Below are 21,267 nucleotides of genomic sequence, written 5' to 3' on the forward strand. Positions count from 1 at the left end.
TTTTCATTTAAAGAATTTTAAAATGCAGTTTTAAAGACTTGAAAAATTTAAAAGTAGAAGCGTTTGAAATCTAAATTTTTTGATTAAAAAAAAACATTTTAGTTTCTTAAATTTGAAAATAAGTTTTAATACTTTTTCAAAATTGAACTGTACATTAAGGATTATCAAGTGAATAGTAATTGATTTTACAAGACGATTCGGAATCTGTTTAAATTTGAGGAATTTTCAGATTATAACGCTAAAAATTAAACTGTTTCAATTTGCAGGGTTAGAAGTTAAACAAATATAAACGCCATATTAAAACTTTACAAACTATTTCCATTTCAAAAATAACTTCGAAATAATATATTCATAATTGAAGGCTTTTATAAATTTGAAATATTCTTGTAGTCTGAAATTTTTTTATTTTGAAATTAGGAAAACAAAAATTGCTTAATATTTAAGAATATTTGACTGATCATATAAAATCAGTTATTATAATTCAAATATTCGAAACTAAAAAAAAAAAAAAGAAAAGAAAAAAAACTAAACTTTGAACGTTACAATTTTGATTGTGGTATTAGAAAAAATTTCATTTACAAGTAAAATTGTTGTATTTTGATGTATAATAAATATTGAACACTTATTATTCCTAGAAAAATTCAAATAAATTAAAGAGATATTTAGAATGTCTAAAAAGATTTAAAATTTTAAATGACTTCAAATAACTTAAATGAAGTGTCTACGTATACCGAAAAAATCCAGCGATTCGTACTGAAAGTTCAGTCCTCGACCTAATTTAAAACAAAATATAGATTTTTGTAGATTTCAACCAAAAAATTTAGAAGCTTTTTAATAATTGTAAAAGTAAAAAAAAATATTTTCTCAAGATTCATAGGAAAATTTAAAAATACTTTTTATTTTGAAAAATTAATTTTCAGAAATATATTTTGCAGGATTTGAAAACAATAATAGGAAATTTTTTAGGAAGAATTCAAATCATTTTAAAGGATGTTTAGAAGTTCTGAACAAATTTACCAAATAATTTAGAAATTGAAAAAAATGTAAAACAATATTTAGATGTTTCGAGATTTTAAAATAAAATTTTGAAGTTTTTAAAGAATTTTTAAACAATTTAAAATAATTATAACTGTACTTTTAATTTACGAAGTTTTCAGTTCATAAAAAAATGTAATCTTTCAATTATTATTATTTCTGACTTCTGAATTACTTGAAATAATCCGTTACTTAGCTTTTATTACATTAAATGCAGATTTTTAGATATAGAGTTTGAATTAATTAAATTTTTTTGACCGTGAAAAATATTTGCGAACTGGGAAAAAATGAAATTTTGTCAAGGTGCACAAAATTTCCTTTTTCCCCTTTTCTCGGGTCGCTAGATACCCTATTAGTGGATCAAATTATAAGTAGTCACGATTAAAAAGCACAGAAATAATACAAAATATTTCTGAAACCGAAAATTCAAAATTTATGTTCGAGGAAAAAGGAAAACCTACTAAAGGAATTCGGATCAAGAAAGTACTTGAATTATATTCATTTAATTTTCAATAAAAAACTAACAGTTCTCCAATTAAGAATCGAACATCCTTTCATTTATTTACAAAAGAAACTATTTTTACCTTCGTCACAATTTCACCGCTTGTCCTTGTTCTTAGCGTCCATCTTACTCAGAGTGCGGAAAACCTGCTTCTTCAGTTCTTTCTGCCTCTTAAATTTCTTAGCTTCTTCAATTTCAACTCTCGTTTGATAGGCCTTCATTCTCTTATGCGTCGCTTGCTTCTCCTTCTCCTGCTTATAATCGTACGTCGTTTTAATCATCTTCATCAACTTATCAATATTCTCCTCCTTCGGTTCTCGAACAACCGCAACTCGTTTTTCCTCCACCCTCTGCTTCCTCTTTCCTGGCACTGGTGGAAGCTTAGGCTTGTCTCTATACGGAAGGTCCTTCTGCAAATTCCTAGGAACAAATAGAGGCTTGAAGACCTTGATTTCCCTTTCAATTGGGACATAAAGCGAATCCACATTCGGCTGTGCTTGAATCATCTTTTCCCTCTTGAGCTGACCAATCGTCTTCATTCCGCGCCACTGATTTTTCTCGTTAGGTGGCAGAAGCAAAGACGTCACTGGGTTGTAGAACTTTGGTATGTCTACTTTATACCAAGTGCGGCAAAACACAATGTCACTCAACTGTACTTTGTCTTCGAAAGTTGCTCGGAAACATCCTTCTGGTTTGGAAATCGCCTTCTTGATCTGACCTCGAATTCCCGAGACGGTTTTTATCCTAACTCCCTCAAACTTGGCGACTTCCAGAGCCGAGTTAAACATGTCTTTGATGAAAGCCGTTTTTTTGTAAATTTTCAGAGGGGCACCAACGAGTTTCAGCTTCTTAACAACTGTCGTCGTCTTGTTCGTTTCAACGATAGTTCCAGTAGCTGCTATCCTAAATCCAGGTTCTCTCGTCGCCACATCTTGCACCGCCAGGATTCCCGAATTTTGAGGTGTTATTGGACCCCAGAAGTGACCCATGCAAGCTACGTGCTCAGGTGTGTACTTCAACATTCGGTTTCGAAGGTTATCTTCCAACTTGGAGAAGATGGCAATGGTCTGAAATCTTCTCCAACCGACTGACACTATCAGAGGATTCCTGCTTTTCAGGATTTTTGGGTACCATCTGTGCTTCTTTATCCTCACTTGAACGTAACCGATGTTCTGTTCTCCGGGTAGTAATCCTCCAACGACGATAGGGTACGAGGGATCTAAATGTTCGATCAATTCGTAAGGAACTGAGTCGAATTCAACTCGAACATACATTCCAGGTCGGTAGCCTTCCAGCTGAACTCTCACTTCATCGTCCAAGCCTTCGAATTCCGATTTGTTCAGTTGGGATTGCTTTTCCGCTTCCTTTTTTAAATCGTCGTAATAAGACTTGTCGTTCTCGTCATACTCAGCCTCAAACTCTTTTTTGAGTTTAAGCTTTTTCTCGAGAAGCTTTTTCATCTTTTCCTTCTCGTCTGCATCTACTTCCGCAGGCACTTTTTCTGGAAATTAAAATTTTAATAATTAAGAAGTGCGGACAAAAATTTAATACTCTGAATTATTCAATTTTGAGATTTACGGGTGATCGCTGGACCGGAAAAACAGGAAATCATGGGAAATTGTGTGTCAACGGGAAAAACCGCGAAATAACAGTGCATTCATTTTTTGACTGAGAAGTTGACAAATTTTTAGGAAAAAAAATGCCCAAGTTTGATTTCAACAATATTCTATAAATAATTAGTTGAATTTTTATCTTTTTCTATTCTGATATCATTTCCTTTACAAATACGTAGTTAAAAAATCTTTCACTTAAAAAATTTGTCATTTAAAATTTAATTTTTTGACGTAAATTTTTCATTTCAAGAATTTAAAAATGCAGTTTTAAAGATTTAAAAAATTAATAATTAGAAGCGTTTGAAATCTACAATTTTGGATAAAAATATTTTAGTTGACCAACTGTGAATGTAAGATATGATTTTTCAAAATTGAGTTGTACATTAAGAATTAATACGTGACTAGTAATTGATTTTAGAGACGACGAATCAGAATCTGTTTAAAATTTAGGAATTTTCAGATTATAACGTTAAAAATTACACTGTTTCAACTTGAAGGCTTAGCAATTAAACGAATCTGAACGCCAGATTAAAACAGTATAATCTATTTTAATTTCAACAAATAACTTCAAAACAATAACATATTCATAATTAAAGACTTTTATTAAATTTCAACTACCGTTTCAATCTACAATTTGAAAATTTTCAATTAAGAAAAAGATCAATTGCTTAATATATGGAAATTTTTGACTGTTCATTCAAAATCAGTAAATATAAATGAATTTTTAAAACTAAGAAAAGTACATTTTAAGCGTTACAAATTTTAATTGTCCGGTTGAAGAACATTTAATTTAAAAGTAAGATTTTTGAACTTTTATCTATAATAAATATTGACATATTTAGAAGATGTAAAAAGATTCAAAATTAATTTGAACTTTAACATGATTTCAAATAATTTGAAGGAAGTGTCTAAGTATACCGATAAAATCTAACTATTCGTACTGCAAGTTTAATGCAAATAATTTGAAACAAAATATAGATTTTTTCAGATTTCGAACAAAAAATTTAGGAGCTTTTTAAGGATTGGGAAATGCTTCTTAAGAATAAAAAATATTTTCTAAAGAATTCTAGGGAAATTGAAAATGATTTATTATCAAAAAATACTCTGAAAGATTTAAGGGACATTTTTTTAATGTTGCAGGATTTTTTAAATAAAATTTTACGAAAAATTCCAATTATTTTAAAAGAAGTTCTGAAAAAATGTCAAGCCTAATTTAAAATTTGAAAAAATGTATAACATGAACATTTTTTAAAAAGATTTTTAAGCTTTTCAAGGATTTTAAAACTATTTAAAATAAAAATAACACAACATCTACTTTAAGAAGAGTTCAGTTTATACAAAAAATGTGATCGTTCAATTTTTAATGTTTTTAACTTAAAACTGCTTAAAATGATTTGCAGCTCAGTTTTTTATTACTTCAAATGAAAACATGTTTAGCTTTAAAGTTTTAATTTTGTAATCTCATTGACGTGAAAAACGTTTAAGAACCGGAAAAAAAACCGGAAAATGATCGGGGATTTTTTTCTTTTATTAAAACGGCCACCCTGGATTTTTCTTAAATTTTATTTAGAATATAAATGATAAAAGTTTAAACTTTATGGTTGTTTACAATTATTTATAATTAAAAAATTATGGGAATATCAATGTATGTTTAATAATCTTGAATCAGTAACCAACGCAAGTGGGAAAATTAAAGTCTTAAATTATACAATTAATGAAAAACTGCTGTATACCCGGATGACAGAAGCACTCGGGGACATTGAAAAACGGTTTAATACTCTGTATTTATAAATATAAGAAACAAATAACGTTTAGTTTCAAATTCTGGAATTATTTCTAAAGTTATACGTGCATTCATATATCATATTGAGCTTTATTTAAAAAGATATAGCCACAAACGTGAACAAAAATATACAGTGACCGCAAAACTTCATTTTCAAAATTCCTTGATTTTTCCCAGACTAATTTTTTAATTTCCCTGACCATTCATATTTTAAGACTAAACCTGACTCATTTCTACCCCAACAAGTAAATAATGTGCACTAATAATGCGATTAATGTTCTTGTTAATTTAAAAAGAATTCAGGATAAATTCATAAGACTTTCAAACAATTCAAGTTGAATTCAAAACAATTCAAATGAATTGGATTTTTTGTTCAGTGACTTCAGAAAAATTTAAGTAAATTTAAGGGGATTGAAGGGAAATGAAGAAAATTCGATGAAATTCATAAAAAATCATAGTGAATTAAAGAAAATTAAATTCAGTAAGTTTGAAACGAGTTTAGATAAAAAATAATTTAAAAGAATATAGAATGACTAAAAATTCAAGGTGAGTTTTACATCATTCCGAATGAATTGAGCACAAAAATATTCAAAAATACATTGAATGGAGTAGAATTGAGTGAATTAAAAAAATACAACAGAATGCCAAAGACATTCTAAAATTCTTTATAATCGCATGAATTTAAAAAAATTCTTTATATCATTAAAATCCTTAGAAATCTCTTCAAATATGGTAAATCTCTTGAAAATGCCTTAGAATATTCTAAAATGTCCAAACATATTTTAAATCCTTTGAAATCCCTTTAATTTATTGGAATCCATTAAATTTTTCTTGAAATCTTTTTAAAATACTCAAAAGATTTGTAATTCATTGAAATCTCTTGAAAAATTTTTAAACTCTTGGAAAAGGTTTGAAATCTTTTAAAATACCCTAAATCCTTTAAATCCTTTGAAATCAATTCGAATTATTGAAATCTATTTAAAAACTTTAAGATGTTTTAAATCCTGTAAAATCTTCTAAAATCCCTTGAAAGTTTTAAAAGTTATTCAAAAATACGTTGGAATTTAAAAAAAAAACCCTAAATTCTTTAACATTCTTTGAAATTCCTTCAAATTATTGAAAGCAATTGCAAATTACTAGGAATCTTGTAAAATATCAAAAAATCTTTGAAATACCTCGAAATATTTAAAAATCTTAGAAATCGCACGAAATCACTCAACTCTTGTGACTAGATTCTTTGAAGACTATCACAAAATTATAAAATATTGTGAAATCATATGCAATTTGGCATTTCCTGAAATCCTGGAAAATTTATTAACATACCTTGAGAGCTTTTAAAGTCCCTTAAAATCATTTAAATCTTTAGAAATTTGATAAAATCCATCAAAATCTTTTAAAATACCGAAAAATATTCCAAATTCCATGAAACTTTTTATAGCTTATGAAAATTACTGGGAATTTTTTAAAATACCCTGAACTCATTAAAAACCTTTGCTCCCCTTCAAATTACTCAAATCTATTCGAAATTCCTTGGGGTATTTTTAAAATGCACTATCATATTTAAAATCTTTTAAAATCCATTGAAAGTTTCTAAAGCTTTTGATTTTTTTCAAATGCCGAAAATATTTTCAAAGATAAAATTACTTAAACTTATTAAATATTCTTCGGAATGTTTTAAAATATTTCAAATACGTTGAAATCCTTTGAAACTTTTTCAGGGTGGCTGTTTTTGTCAAAGAAAAAAGTTCCCGGTCATTTTCCGGGTTTTTCCCAGTTCGCCAACATTTTTTAAGGTCAATGAAATTTAAAAAATCAAACACTAAATCTAATTTTTCCATTCGAAGTAATAGTAACTGAACTGCAAATGAAAGCACTCAAAATGAAACTCTTGAATTTTAAACTTCGAATATTGAAGTTTAAAATTTGTTTCAATCAACAATTTTGTATTCAAATGCTCAATAATTTGCACATATAATATGTTAGCTATTAACACTTTTCAACAGCACAATTTTAAATTAAATGTAGTTAAACTACCAAATTACAATTTTTTAACTTTGATATATTGTAGAGTTCAAAGATTCAGTTCCAAAAATATAACCACGTTATAATTTTAAATCCTTTAAATTGAAGTATCAATCACTGAATTTAAAAATATTCAAAATTATACCATTTTAAGCAATTAAAAATTCTAATTAAAGCTCAGAATTGGTTAAAAATTTTCCATTTCAACTAATTGTAAGAATTAGAACTTTTTCGAAAAATTCCCTGTTCCGATTCATAATTTATTTTTTTACGAAAATACCTCATTTTAACACTGAACAATAATTTTGTTGGAAAAATTCAATTTTCCATTGAGAATGGTTATTCTCCTGGATAAAATCCAGTTTCAACTCAGAATTGGTTCAAAATTGAAAATTCCTTGTCCAAATCCGGAATTTAATACTTTTCGAAAATTTTCCGTTTCCAAAAAGAATTCGAATTTTTGTAAAATTTCCTGCCACAATTCATAATTTTAATTATTCTCGAAAATGTCCCGTTTCAACTTAGAATTAGAACTCAGTCTAATAAAAAATTCCCTGTTCCAGCTCGGAATTTATTTGAATTTTGACATTCCCTGTTCCAAGAAGAATTATCATTCTTTTGGATAAATACCAGTTTCAATTCAGAATTGGTTAAAATTTGAAAATTCTCCGCTTCAACTCAGAATTATAATTCTTTGGAAAAATTTTCTGTTCCACTTCAAAAATTTTGTTCATTTTCGAAAATTTCCAGTGATAGCTCGGTATTTGTTAAAATTTGAAATTCCCGGTTCGAAATTCTATTTCAAGATCTTGAAACATCTACATGTTATTTCGAATTTTTGTAAAATAAAAAATATTATTAAAAGTTTTTCACAACTTCTAAATATCTTTAAAAATTATTCGAACTTCAAATGATTAACAAAAAATCATTTTCAATTTTCCTAGCAATCTTAAAAAATGTTATTATTAAAAAGCTTCTAAATTTCATGTTCGAAATCTGCCAAAATCTATATTTGGTTTCAAATTAGGCCGTGTAATATTTGCACCGAAATTTTGGTAAGAATAGCCAGGCTTTATCAGTATACGTAGACACTTCGTTTAAATTATTTGAAATAATTTCAAAATTTTTATTAATTTTGAATTTTTTGAAAACATCTAAATATTTCTTCAACTTACTCGATTTTTTCCAAGAATAATAAGTGTTTAATTGTCATTTATAGCTAAAAAATTAAGAAGTTGACTTACAAATTAAATGGTTTTAAATAAAATAATTAAAATTCTAATTTCAAAGTTTAGTTTTTTTGTTCCGTTTTGAGTATTTTAATTATAATTACTGATTTTAAATGTACAGTCAGATATTTCTAAATATTAAGTAACTATGAATCGTTTTTAAAATCAATTATTATTTATTTTCTAATTTTAGAGTGCAATTCAAATTTAAAAACTGAAATTCTGAACTCTTCTAATTTTTAATTGCTTAAGTCTTTAAAATTGCATTTTGAAATTCTTTTAATTCAAATACGCATTCTAAACTGAATGCTAATATAACTGAATCATGAAATTCCCGGTTTCCCGGTCCAGCAGCAATCTTGTTTTTAAAGCTTAAGAAAATTCTGGGGAATTAAAAAAAATAACCTAATCTCAATAAAATCCTTTGAAACCCCCTTCAATTTATTAAAATCTATTAAAATTCCTTACAATATTTCAAATCTTTTGAAATCCCTTGAAACTTTTTAAAGGTCTTCAAAATTCCTTGAAATATTTTTAAATACCCTTATATATTTCAAAAGATTTCAAGAAAATTCAAAAATAGATATAGACCTGAATTCAACAGTGTCTAACCCAACATTTAATTTCGTGAAGACGCTGCCTTCTGTCATTTTTTTCTTCAAAATTCCTGACTTTTTCCTTATTTCCAGGTTTTTCCTTGCCTGATTAAACATGAAATAATTTGAACACAATATATTGTAGAAAAAATAGGCTTTTTAAGACCCTATGATTAAAAAATGACTTCACACACAAGTGTATAATATTTCAGGAATATCAAGTTTTCAAGACTTTAGGAGAACGGAAAAATAACGAATAACTTACCACCATCCGCAGATTTTCCTTGAAACTTTTCGCCAGTCTCCAAATCCTCAAAATCCCCATAGACATCGTCCTCATTTAGATCGTCCAGTTTCAAAAGCTCTTCTGCGTCTTCGGATTCTTTCCATTTTCCCGTGACAAATCGATTAACTAATAGAGCTTTGTTTTCCAGTGTTAACCAGTCTTGCGGCGTCTCCGTCGAGAAAAATGAAGAATCAACTTGATTTTTAAGCTCTCGGGTTTTCAATTTCTGTTGCTGCTGCTGCTTAACCACGTGAAATATTCCGCCAACGACGTTATCTTCAGTATCTTCCGCGTCTTCATTTTCGTCTTCTTCTACGTAAGTCTTATCGAAAACACCGTATACGATCTTCTCGATATTCACATTTTCTCGCTGACGATTAAGAAATGATTCACGAGCTTTTTGCGCCAAGTTGTTCTTCCATCGCAGGTTATCATCTTCTTCATTCTCACCTCCTTCTTGATCTTTCTTATCATCCTCATCATAAATTGATCCTCTATCAGACTCATCTAAACTCATATTTTCTCGTTCATCCCCGCTCAATTCGTCAAAGCTTTCTTCATCATCGTTGATGTTTTTGTCCTTCGACTTGGAACCTTTTGATCCACCTATCAAAGAAAGAGCTTCTGCAATTCTATCTTTGATATAAGTGTCCTTAATTCCACTTGAAGGCTGATTCACTTGCGTATCCTCATTCTTTTTCCTTTTTATTTTGACTTCTGGCTCGCGTTCTTGTAAATCATCATCGGAACTTTCATCATTCGAATCTTCGGTCTTCTTTCTCTTCGAATTGGACTTTTTAACTCCAGATTTTCTTTTAGTTCTTAAATCCCCTTTATAATCATCATCATCATCTTCATATTCATTTTCTTCATCGTCGCCCTCTTCTTCATCTTCTTCTATATCTTCATCTTCTTCTATATCTTCGGCATCACTATCGTTCAAATCTGCCTTGTCATCAGCGGATTCTGGATTATCCTTGAAGATAACTTTCCGTCTCACCCTGCCATCTTCTACAACATTTTCACTCGTTATACCGAAAACGTTGTCATCAACGTCCTTTGATTTGATCGGTGCACTGTCGCTGAATAATTTCAGTTCACTCTTTTCGAGTTTTTCATCCAGCATTTCTTCCGGATTCTGGAGAGAGCTCAGCAAACCCGTGTCATCTTTGTGATAATGACTTCCGCCCAAGTCTATGTAGACCGCATCTTTGTCATAGACAATTCCACCAACGCCTGAAAAAGGAGCGTAGACTAGCCGCTCTTTCTCAATGAGAGCTCGCTTTTTTATCGTTCCTGGAAGAGGACAAGGATCTGGCAGGAAACAGATATCCTTGATTTGTAGATCTCCACATCCTGGTATGTGAACTGAGGAATCCTTCTTTAGAGGAACACCACGCACATATCTACAAAAAATAATCCTTTCTGAAATGTTTTTTTTTTCGATTTGGATTTTCATCTATTTTTGTATTTTCAGATCATTTCGAGAATAAAATAGTGATTTATTTACATTTTATTGAGTATTCTAATATTACGTCACACTCGGTCGGTAACGTCAAAATCTAAAAGGCTATAGTAATTTTATAATTTATTTATTAATTATATCAAGACTAAAATTAATTAATTTAGGCGAAATTAAGTTAAAGATCGTGATATAGCTTTGATTTTAAGGTAGAAAAAGCCATTTCTTTAATTAATTTTGGGAATTTGGAAAGTGTGCGATTAGGAAATTCACCAAGATAAATTATAAATTGCCGTAATTTAGGTCATAACCTCGATTGTCGGCGACTTATGTCCTAATACTTTTCGATAATAAGTGATTTTAAGTAGTTTTATATCCAAAGAGATACATTGAAGAGACTTTAAAGGATTTAAAATTTTTCTAAGTGTTCTTAGGAAATCTGAAGAGATTTTTAATGATTTAAAAAAATTAAAATAAAGCAATTTAAGAAAATTTAAAGGATTTTAAGAGATTTTAATTAATTTTAGTAAGTTACGAAAAGTTTTAAATTATTTTAGAAAATTTGAAAGGATTTAAAAAAAATTCAGAGGAGTTTAAAGATTTTCAAAAAATCTTACAGGATTTCTGAAAATTTAAGTGATTTTAAGGAATGACTAGGGGCTTGACGATATTTTAAAGTTTTTTTTGAAGGATTCAGAAATAATTCAAAATAATTTAAAAAGTTTTATGGATTTACAATAGATTTGATGAGATTTAAAAAAAGTTTTAGTGATTTTAAAGAATGTCAAGCGAGTAATTGACAAATAACTTTACAAAGATTTAAAAGGATATGAATAAATTTAAAGATTTTAGGGATTTTCAAGAGATTTAAAGGAATTTAAGGAAATTTAAAGGATTTTAAGAGATTTTAAATAATTTTTGTCAGTTATTTAAAAAAAAATTCGGAGAAGTTTAACGATTTTCAAGAAATCTTACAGGATTTCTAAGAATCGAATGTTAAGAAATCACTATGGATCATAAAGTTTCTTTTTAGATGATTTAAAAAAATATATAAAAATAATTCAAAAAGGTTTAAGGAATTGCAAGAGATCGTATAAGATTTTAAGACAGTTTTAGTGATTTTAAAGAATGTCAAGCAAGCTACTGAATGTTATTTAAAAAGATTTTGATGAATTTTAAGAAATTTCGAAGGATTTAAAGAAATTCAACGATTTTAAGGATTTTCAAGAGATTTAAAGGAGTTTAGGAAAAATTGGAAGGTTTTAAGCGATTACAATTAACTATAGTCAATTTCCAGATACTTTGAAAGATTTTACTTGATTTAAAGGGATTTCAAAAAAAAAAAAAATTCGGAGAAGTTGAACGATTTTCAAAAAATCTTACAGAATTTCTAAGGATTTAAACCTAAGAAGACTTTTTAGGCCTTTAATAATTTTTATTTTTTCCTTTTACGTTTCTAAGTGCAAAAATAATCGCTTAAAATCTTTGAAAAACACACTTTAACGTACTACCCAAATTTCAAAATTTTGATCGCCACCTATCACTATCACGGAACATTATATTTTTTTATGGATTGTCGAAATCGCACACTTCTCAAATTACCAACAATAATTAAAGAAATGGCTTTTCTATCGGAAAAGCAAAGCCATATCACGAATTTTCAATTACTTTCGCATAAAAAAATTAATTTTAGTCAAAATACTATATAATCAATACTTTTCAGTCCACTAAGAGGTACAACCTGATAGATTTTGATGTTATCGACCGAGTGTGACGCGAATTATTTAAAATTCTTGAATTAAAAATTTTACACAAAATTAGATTCTACATTATTTAATTATATCAACCGTTAAAACAAATTCTTTAATCTTGAACGGTTAATTTTCAATTCTTAATAGGACTTTAAATTTATTTCAAAAAAACGTAATAAGTTATTTTTACCGATATCAGATAAAAAAAAGGAAAAATAAGAAAACATACATTTTATTTCAAAAATGGTAGTGATCATATTAAAAAAAACATTCTTAACCGTAAATATACGAAACTCGAAGACAGCCTTGAAATAATCATTTTTAAAGCTCAAGATTTTTTAAAACTTAGTAATTTCAGAGCACAGAGTTAATTCAGAGATAAAAAAGTGTCAATATTAGCATGAATTTTGAAAAATAGTATCAAAATAAATGACATGAATTCTATTAAATAAAAAATTTATAACCTCGGATAGATTAGAAAGCATTTTATAAAAGTCGCCTTAGTAGCAATTAGTAGCTTATTAGTAGCTTGAGTTTTCTTCTTTCTAGCAAAAAATCCTATGGATTTGCTTATTTATATTTGAAAAAATCGAATAAATTGATGAACCCATTCAATTTTTTCCATGTTCCGGCTTGCTACATTACTTTTGGTTATAAAAGTCCATGACTTTTCTAGATTTTCAAGGTATAATTTTGAAAAAATTCCAATTCTATTTTTTTTAATTCAGCCAATTAAATTGAATTGCAACAAATTATGATACAATGATAATGGTTTATCAATAAATTTCATTGATTTCAAAGTAATGTTCAATAATATTTTTATCAAAGGAAAAAAGTATTCTGTAATCGTAACCATATTATTTTTTTTCCCAATTTCCAAATATAGAATGCGCTATAAAATACTGAATTATTCAGACAATGAAATGGAGGTCTTGTAACAAGCCTGAAGTTATACCAAAACCAAACTAAACAGTATTTTCAAAAAATTCCAAAAAATATACGTTTGCATTCTATGCAGCTTTTGGATGTTCTAAAATATTTTTTCTCTGAATACTAAAATTGATTGATTAAAGTGCTATTTTGAATCTATATTTTTATCATAGGATGATACTTTGTATAAATATTCCTAATTGAATTTCTTGCATTAGGCTTGCTTAATAATTTTTACTTCAAATTTTCAGGCATTTTCCAGATCTTTTCAAAGGTAATTATAAAAATATTCTAAACCTTATGCTAATAGTATCAGTCCAGTAAAATTAGAGACTTTTAGAGCAAGAGAAAAATATCATTAAAGGAGAATAATCGCATAAAATAACACTACTTGAATTCTGATATGAAGCATTTGCAAAGACAAAAAAAAATCTTTAAAAATTCAATCCTTTTTTACTAATCCCAATAAAATTAATCAATTTCCTACAAACATAATCAATTTATTTTTAAAATGTTTTTAAATTCCAGGAATTTCTAAATACATTATTCGAAAATGAATTGATTAGTCTCAAAAATTTTTCTAACCTTTTCAACCCATGAATTTGCATTATTTTCAAGTTAAAACAAGCTAACATACATTTTGATTTTCTGAACTTGAGTTGTCTGAATAAAAAAATGTGGTTTATTTAAAGATTTGGTTTATTTTTAGTAATTTCCAGGTCCTAATTTTGTTGTTCTAAATTTAATTTCTTGCACAGTCGAACAATTTTCAAGTAACTGTTCCATTTAATTTCAACTTCATTTTTTTAAAGACTCAATTTTTTTCTATTTGAATTCCTATTAATTGTGAGAAATTTCCAATTTAAAGTATTTTCAAAACAGAAACCTTTGAGATTTTTTAATATCAATAAACGATAGCCGATTTTATTTAGCGCTTTTTATTGTTTGAGCAACTCACTTCAAATATTGTTAAATAAACTTATTTATTGCAAAGTTGTTCAATTCTTAGCTTTTTTAATATACGATTTGATACAATTAATTTGATATAATACGAAAAATTGTGGCTTTTATTTGGAAATAATACTTTAAACGTACGATTGATACCCACATTTTTTCACTTTTTAATACTCATATATGAAATTATTTGATTTCGGACCTTATTATCGACGGTTAAAATTAAACTATTTTTTTGTTTGAAACTGCGTTATTTTTGTTAAAAATTTGTTCGGTTTTCACGGTCAAAGAAATTTAAAAAATCGAACTCTATTCTAAACATTTTTCCATTTAAAGCAATAAACAATAAACAACAAATTAAATTTACATGTATGAAATGGAAGGTACTAACACTTTTCAATTGAAATTTTTAAAATGAAATGTAGATAAACTGCATAATTTAGAACTTTTATAAATTTAGAGTTCAAAGATTCAAATTAAATTACAAAAATAGAAATCGACGTTAACATTTTCAATACTCTAAATAAAGAATCAAGCAATGAACTTTAAAAATATTCAAAACAATATTTTTTAAAGTAATTTTCAGCTAGACAAATTAAAAATGAAAATAATTTTTTTAACTTAACAATTTTTTTAAATTAGAAGTAAATTATTTTAATTTTAAATAGTTAAAGCATTCTTCAAAAAAAATTTTATTTTATTTTAAAATATTGAGAAATCTAGAACTGGTTTTATATTTTTCTAAATTTAAAATCATTGTTGAACTTTTTTCGAAAAATTTGAATATATTTGTTAATGAACTGAATTTTCCCTACGATTTTTTAGAAAATCCTGCATATTAAAAAAAATCCGTAAAATTTAAATTAATAATAACAATAGGAATACATTATTTGTAGACAAAATTAGAGTAATTTCAAGAGGAATTTAGAAATTTTCTAAAAGATTTAAATTAAATTTAGAACTTGAAATGATTTCAAATTATTTACACGAAGTTTGTGACCTGAAAAAATTGGGATATTCATACCGACATTTTGGTGCAAATACTCACAGCCGAATTTAAAACAAAATGCAGATTTTTGCAGATTTCAACCAAAAAATTTAGAAACTTTTTAAGAATTGTGAAACGCTTAAAAAGAATAATAGCATTTTTTTAAGATTCCTAGGAAAATTAAAAATGATTTTTCATTTTGAAAAATTATTGTAACAGAAAATTTAAAAAGATTTTAAGAGATTTCCAAAATGATCAAAACAGAACCTGGAAGATTTTAAGGCATTTTTTTAATTTGCAGGATTTCCCAAAAGTTGTAGGGAAAATTCGGTTAATTTTAAAATGTATTTAGAAGTTCTAAACAAAAATTTTAACATACTTTTTTTCAATTACTTGAAGACATTTCAAGTTTGTAATTAATTTTGAATCTTTTCAGAACTAAAAATCTCTTGAAATTACTCAAATTTTGTTTACAAATAATAAACAGTGAAATTTTTAATGGATAAGAAAACTAATAAAAATAATATATTAATTTATTTATTCAATTTTATATAAAAAATAATATAAAGGAAGATCTAAAACTCTAAATTAAAAATATTTTATTGATGAATCATTAAAATTTTCATTTAAAATAAAATTATCGGAATTAATGATAGTATATTAATCTCAATTTGTATTAAGAATTTCGAATTCCAACAGTTACAATCTGGAAATTCTTAAATTTTGAACGGATTTAGAATCGTTTTGTCAAACCAATTATTGGTAAGTTTTTTATACTTTCCATTCTTTACAAAACTGTTGAAATCAAAGTTAGGCAAATTTTTTTCTCTTAAAATTCGTAAAATTCCCGGGCAGGAAATAAATTCACTGTCATTTCCCGGTTTTTCCCGCTCTCAGAAAATTCCCGGTTTCGGGTGTAAGATTCAGGTTTTTGATAGAAAATTATTATTTTTAGCTCGAAAATGAAACTACTTTGTTAAAAAATCAATTATTTAGTTGAAGATCAATCATTTTAGTCAAAAATGCGTATTTTAGTTGAAAATTTAACTATTTTGTGGAAAGGGCCTTATTTTGGTTGAAAATTTATCTTTCTCAGTTAAAAATTCCATTATTTGGTAACAAAATTGGTTAAAATCGTATTTTTGGTAGAAAATTAGACCACTTGGTTGAAAATTCTCTTTTCGGGTTAAGAATTATATTTAATGCGAAAGTTTAACTATTTGGTTGAAAATAAACTTTTTTGTTTGAACTCATATTTTTGGAGTTGAAATTGAACTAAAGTGAAACTTTGAGACTGGGCCGTTTTTGGGGCTGGAGGAGGTGGGAAATTACCTAGATAGAGGGCCGTTTCGTAGAAAACGCTTTTGTTTGTAGTAGAAAATGTATGTAATTTGTTGAAAATTCTTCTTTTCTGATAGTAAATTTATCTTCTTAGTTGAAAATTTCACTTTTTGTTTAAACATTTTTTTGTTGTTAAAAATTTGTCGTTTTTAATAGAAATTTAATCTTCTTGGTTTCAAATTAAATTATATGGTTGAAAATTCTACTCGTACAAAGCTCGTCTTTTTGGCTTGAAAATTCAATATTTTGAATTAATTTTCTTTCTGTATTAACTGAAACAATGTTTTTTGGCTGAGAAAATCCATCTTTTTGGGTTCACTTCAGCTGTGTTTAATTTAAAATCAAAATCTTTTCTAGGTTAAAATATCAACTATTACACTTTTTTTTAGAATTGATCATTTTTTGTTAAAAATACAATTGTTTGGCTAAAAATTGAACTACTTTATTAATTCATGAGAAAACCAAAATTTAGTCAGCAAAAATTACGTACAATAAGGGGTGGGGGATCCAAATTAATGGACTAAAATAATAAATTGTTGTATATAATTCGCTTTTGGGGCTATTTTCCGGTAAAATATTTTTGTATTTGAGATGGCACAAAACCAATCATCGCAGGAGTTCAAAAATATTTTCAAGCGCTAAGTAAAGGAATAGAGGCATTGCTTTCAAAAAAGTGGCATCGCTAAAAAAAGTGTCCGCACCAAAATATTTTTAAAAGATTCTAAAAAAAATTCGCACAAAAAGTAATTCTTCACGTACCCGTATAAACTGATAGTCCTATCAACTTTCGGATTCTTCCGCATCTCTTCTGGACTCGTCAGATCTTCAATCCTATCAGCCAACAAATACGGATGTGTTGTTCTCCACGTAAGAGGTCTGAATTTCATCACAGAAATGAATCGCGCCAAATTTTTCACCTCATTCCGAAGATACTCATTATGCAGGACTCCAGAAAGATAAAACAGTTTTGCTCCAGCGTAAACTTCCGTCCAGAATCTCTGTTTGAGCGATTTCTTCGTTTTCTTGAGTTGTCTCGCGTTCTTGATCATATCCAAATGCGTGAGAACTCCCATGACTCGAGGCATGCCATGAACTTGGCAAATATTTAGGAATTCGAAAACCTCCATTTCGAATCCAAAAGAAGCGTCGACCAGTAGCAGAACCAAATCAGCGACTTTGGCAATGTCAATCATACTGTTGATGTCGTTGTTACACTCAATAAAAGTGATTCTCCGTTTTTTTCCGGATACGACCGTGACGGGACCAACGATATTGGTTAAAGGATGCCTGGTGAAGCTTTTGATGAGGCATTGAATAACCAGAGATTTTCCTACTTTCGGGGGACCTACGATTGCGACTAAAACTGGTGGAGGTTCCAAGGGGGTTCTATCCACCAAGGGAATGTGCTGCTTCTTTGTTTCTATGTCTTGTTTGCGTCTGAATCTTCTTTCAGCTTTTATCGCTGAATTAAAAGTGAATGCCTTGGGGTTCTTCTGTTTGTCGGTTAACTCTTGGATGTGGGTCTTTTTCGACTTTTTCTTCTCGGCTTTACGCCCCGCATTGCGATCTCGATGAGATTTATGCTTCACGGTATTTTCCTGCTCTCCAGCCATTTTTGTGGTTTGGTTTACCTGAAAAGCATTATCTAGCATTACGAGGAAGTACCTTTTTAAGTACCTACTTTTAAGACTTGAGTTAATGCAACGATAGTACTGGTGCATTAACAAAAGTCTTTATTTGTAGTGAAAAGAACAATAACTCAGAGAAAGGAAAACTAGAAATACTTTTTAGATTATTTTGACAAGTTTTTATTTTTTCAAGGTGTCCAGCGGATACCTACAATAAAATTCCCGTACATTTCCAGTAAGCTTTTTGATAATTCAAGTAAACATTTAATTAAAACATTAATTTCTTATAAAAATGATTTTTGTAACAATTTAATGATTTTTTTTTTTTTAATAGACTGATGCTGATACTCAAAAGTTCAATTCTCATCCTTTGTTTTGGTTTGTGGATTAAATTAACTTAAATGTTGAAAGATTTTTATACAATATGGCTCCACGAAAGATAATTCCTGTTTCGCAGACTCCTGCTTTTAATCAATTTTTTTAAATAACACATGATCTTTTTCTGATACATTTGACAGGGTATTCAGTGAGTCTTCGAAACAAAATTCAAGGTCTTTTCAAGGTTAAGAAATCAAGTTTTTCCAGATCTCCTTTCTACATCAAATTAAAAAATAAACGATTGTTATACATGTAAAAAATGAGAAACTTCATTTATTATTGGCCAACAATTTCTAAAGAAAGCCGAATCATAAATGGGAAAATTCCTCATTTTTGCGAACATAAGTAGTCGTTGTGAAATCTTTGGGAATATTTTTAAATCTTTGCAAAGTCTTTGCAATCATGTAAATCTTTGAAACCTTTGTGAAATCTTTGAGAAATTTTTCGGATATATTTTGTAATCGTTTGAAATCATCGGAATATTTGTGAAGTATTTCTGAAATCTTTTACATTCATTTAAAACCACTGAAATATTAAAAATCTTTGATATCTTATGAAATCCTCTAAGATTGAAATCATTTAAAATCTTTCTAATATTTTGAAATATTTGAATTCTGATGTACATGTTTGTGTATATGTCCATTGGTGAAATCTAGAACATCCTTGATATATTTCGAAATCCTTAACAAATTTTTGAAATCTTTGTGTAAAATTTTGAAAGCTTTGTATAAAATCATTGAAATATTTCAAATCTTTGTGAAATTCTTTGAAATCTGCCAAAAAAAATGGTTGAAATCGTTAAAAATCTTTCAAATTTTTTTGAAATCTTTGAAATCTAGTGCGCTTTACTGAAATCTTTAAAATCTTTGCAAATCCTCAAGAATTCTTTGAAATATTTTGTGAAATCTTTCTGCAATCTTTTGGATTCGTTTCAATCATTAAAATATTAAAAATCTTTTAGAAATTTTTTGAATTCTTCAAAAATGAAAAAAGTAAAATTATTCGAAATCCTCGTATTCTTTTGAAATCTTTATAAATTTTGTTATGAAACGTTTGAAACTCTTGTGATATCTATTGATATTCCCTAAAAAACATTGAAATTAATAAAAATCTTGGAAATTTTAGAAATATGGTTTACTAAATCCTTTTCAAAATCTTTGAAATCATTGAAATCTTTGTGAAATGTGCGAAATCTGCTGTACACGCTTTTTTCAAATCTTTGAAATCCCTTAAGTCTTTAAAGTATTACAATGTTTGTGATATTGTTGTGAAATCTTTGCGAAATGTTAATAATATTTTAAAATGTTTGAAACATTTTGAAATCATTCGAATTCTGAAAAAACTCAATTAAAATCGAAACCGTCAACTAATAATTTTTATAATTTGTAAGTTTAATAACATAATAAAATTTATGCATCAATATTCTATATTAGCAAAGAAGAAATTAAAAACTTATAGAATTATTCACAATATTAAAGGCTGTTCTTTGCAATCTTTAAAATAATTTGTAAAGTCTAGAAAAAGTGTCTTGAAATCTCTTTAATTATTCTGTAATAAATTGAAGATAAATTATATCTTGATTAATAAAAAACTTTTCAGTAGCAAAATTTTTTCTGAACGAGATGTTTCTTTTACAATAAGCTCAAAAATTTAAATTGATCTTCGGAATTAAATAAAATTACTGTTTTAAGAGCAAAAAATTGATTCAAATTCAAGGTTCTCGTGAAAAATTCAAGATTTTCAAGGTTAAAAAAAATCAAGGAGAATTCCAGGTTTTCAAGGTTGTGAATATAACTACACACTCTGATTTGAGGATATTCTGCTAATAACAATTCACTAAAAAATATATATTTTAATAATGAATAATATAAATGGAAGCTTTAATAATTATTTCAAACGCCTCCGGACTTCTAAATAGAAAAATAAAAAAAACACCAGAGAAAAGCTAAGCAGTTTAAAAAATAAAAAACAGATGAATTCAAAATTTAGCATTTTTAAATCCTGCTATTTATCTACTTTCCCATCCCTCAATTTCCAAAATTGGTTGTGTGTTCTATAAAAAATAATTAAATGCACTATATGGACGTTCAAAATATTGTTTAAGGTTAGCATAACTTTTGATTTTATCAGTATTGTTCCGAAGTATTTAAAATAAATTTTAAAGCTAGCTACAAAAAGAAAAATGATTTAAGCCCCCATGAAAATTACTATTAAGGCGAAATGAAAATAAATTAGTCGAATCGTTTGAGCTGAGAGAAAAAAATTTGTGTTTTGAAACATCCGAAATCCGAAAACAGTAAAAATTTTTTTTTTGAAATCGTTTAATATCTTCTGTTCCCTTTTTATTTGAAAATTCCAAAAAATATCGTTATTCCTACGAAAATTATGGCGAATTTTTGTTATGTACAGTTTTTGCTAATGAATAATAATAAAAAATTATAAATTGAGAAAACAATTTTTTGCTCAAATTAGAATTGGTTGAAAATGGCCAAAAGATATGTTCTGTTTTTATTGAGTCATATGCATACATTTCTGAAAAAGTTGAATATGTCGATCCTAAAATTTCTTCAGATTGAATCAAAGAAATATACTGTTATCTCGTCTTTTCGAAAACAAATTTTTAGTCGTATTTCAGCATTATAAAATGGTTAATTTTACGTGTTTTTAAGGCGATTTTGACAACTTGCTAAGACTAACTTTTTAATTCCTTAAACTTGTGAAGCATTTTTAGATAATTAAACCCATCGAAGGTACATAAATAAATATTTA

At 27.6% G+C, this 21,267-nt stretch overlaps 1 protein-coding gene across 1 annotated transcript; it reads right to left on the reverse strand.

Moving 5' to 3' along the window:
- Positions 1-1,570: 1,570 nt before the first annotated feature.
- Positions 1,571-18,119, reverse strand: LOC117167302 (ribosome biogenesis protein BMS1 homolog). The gene is made up of 3 exons (XM_033352135.1): positions 17,252-18,119; positions 9,046-10,472; positions 1,571-3,038 (listed from the first exon to the last, which is right to left on the reverse strand). Exons 1-3 carry the CDS (start codon positions 18,103-18,105, stop codon positions 1,633-1,635), a joined length of 3,687 nt encoding a protein of 1,228 aa, XP_033208026.1. The 5' UTR covers positions 18,106-18,119; the 3' UTR covers positions 1,571-1,632.
- Between the last annotated feature and the right edge of the window lie 3,148 nt (positions 18,120-21,267).

The sequence above is a fragment of the Belonocnema kinseyi genome, chromosome 2 (assembly GCF_010883055.1).
Source record: "Belonocnema kinseyi isolate 2016_QV_RU_SX_M_011 chromosome 2, B_treatae_v1, whole genome shotgun sequence".
In the NCBI taxonomy this organism is placed as follows: Eukaryota; Metazoa; Arthropoda; class Insecta; order Hymenoptera; family Cynipidae; genus Belonocnema; species Belonocnema kinseyi.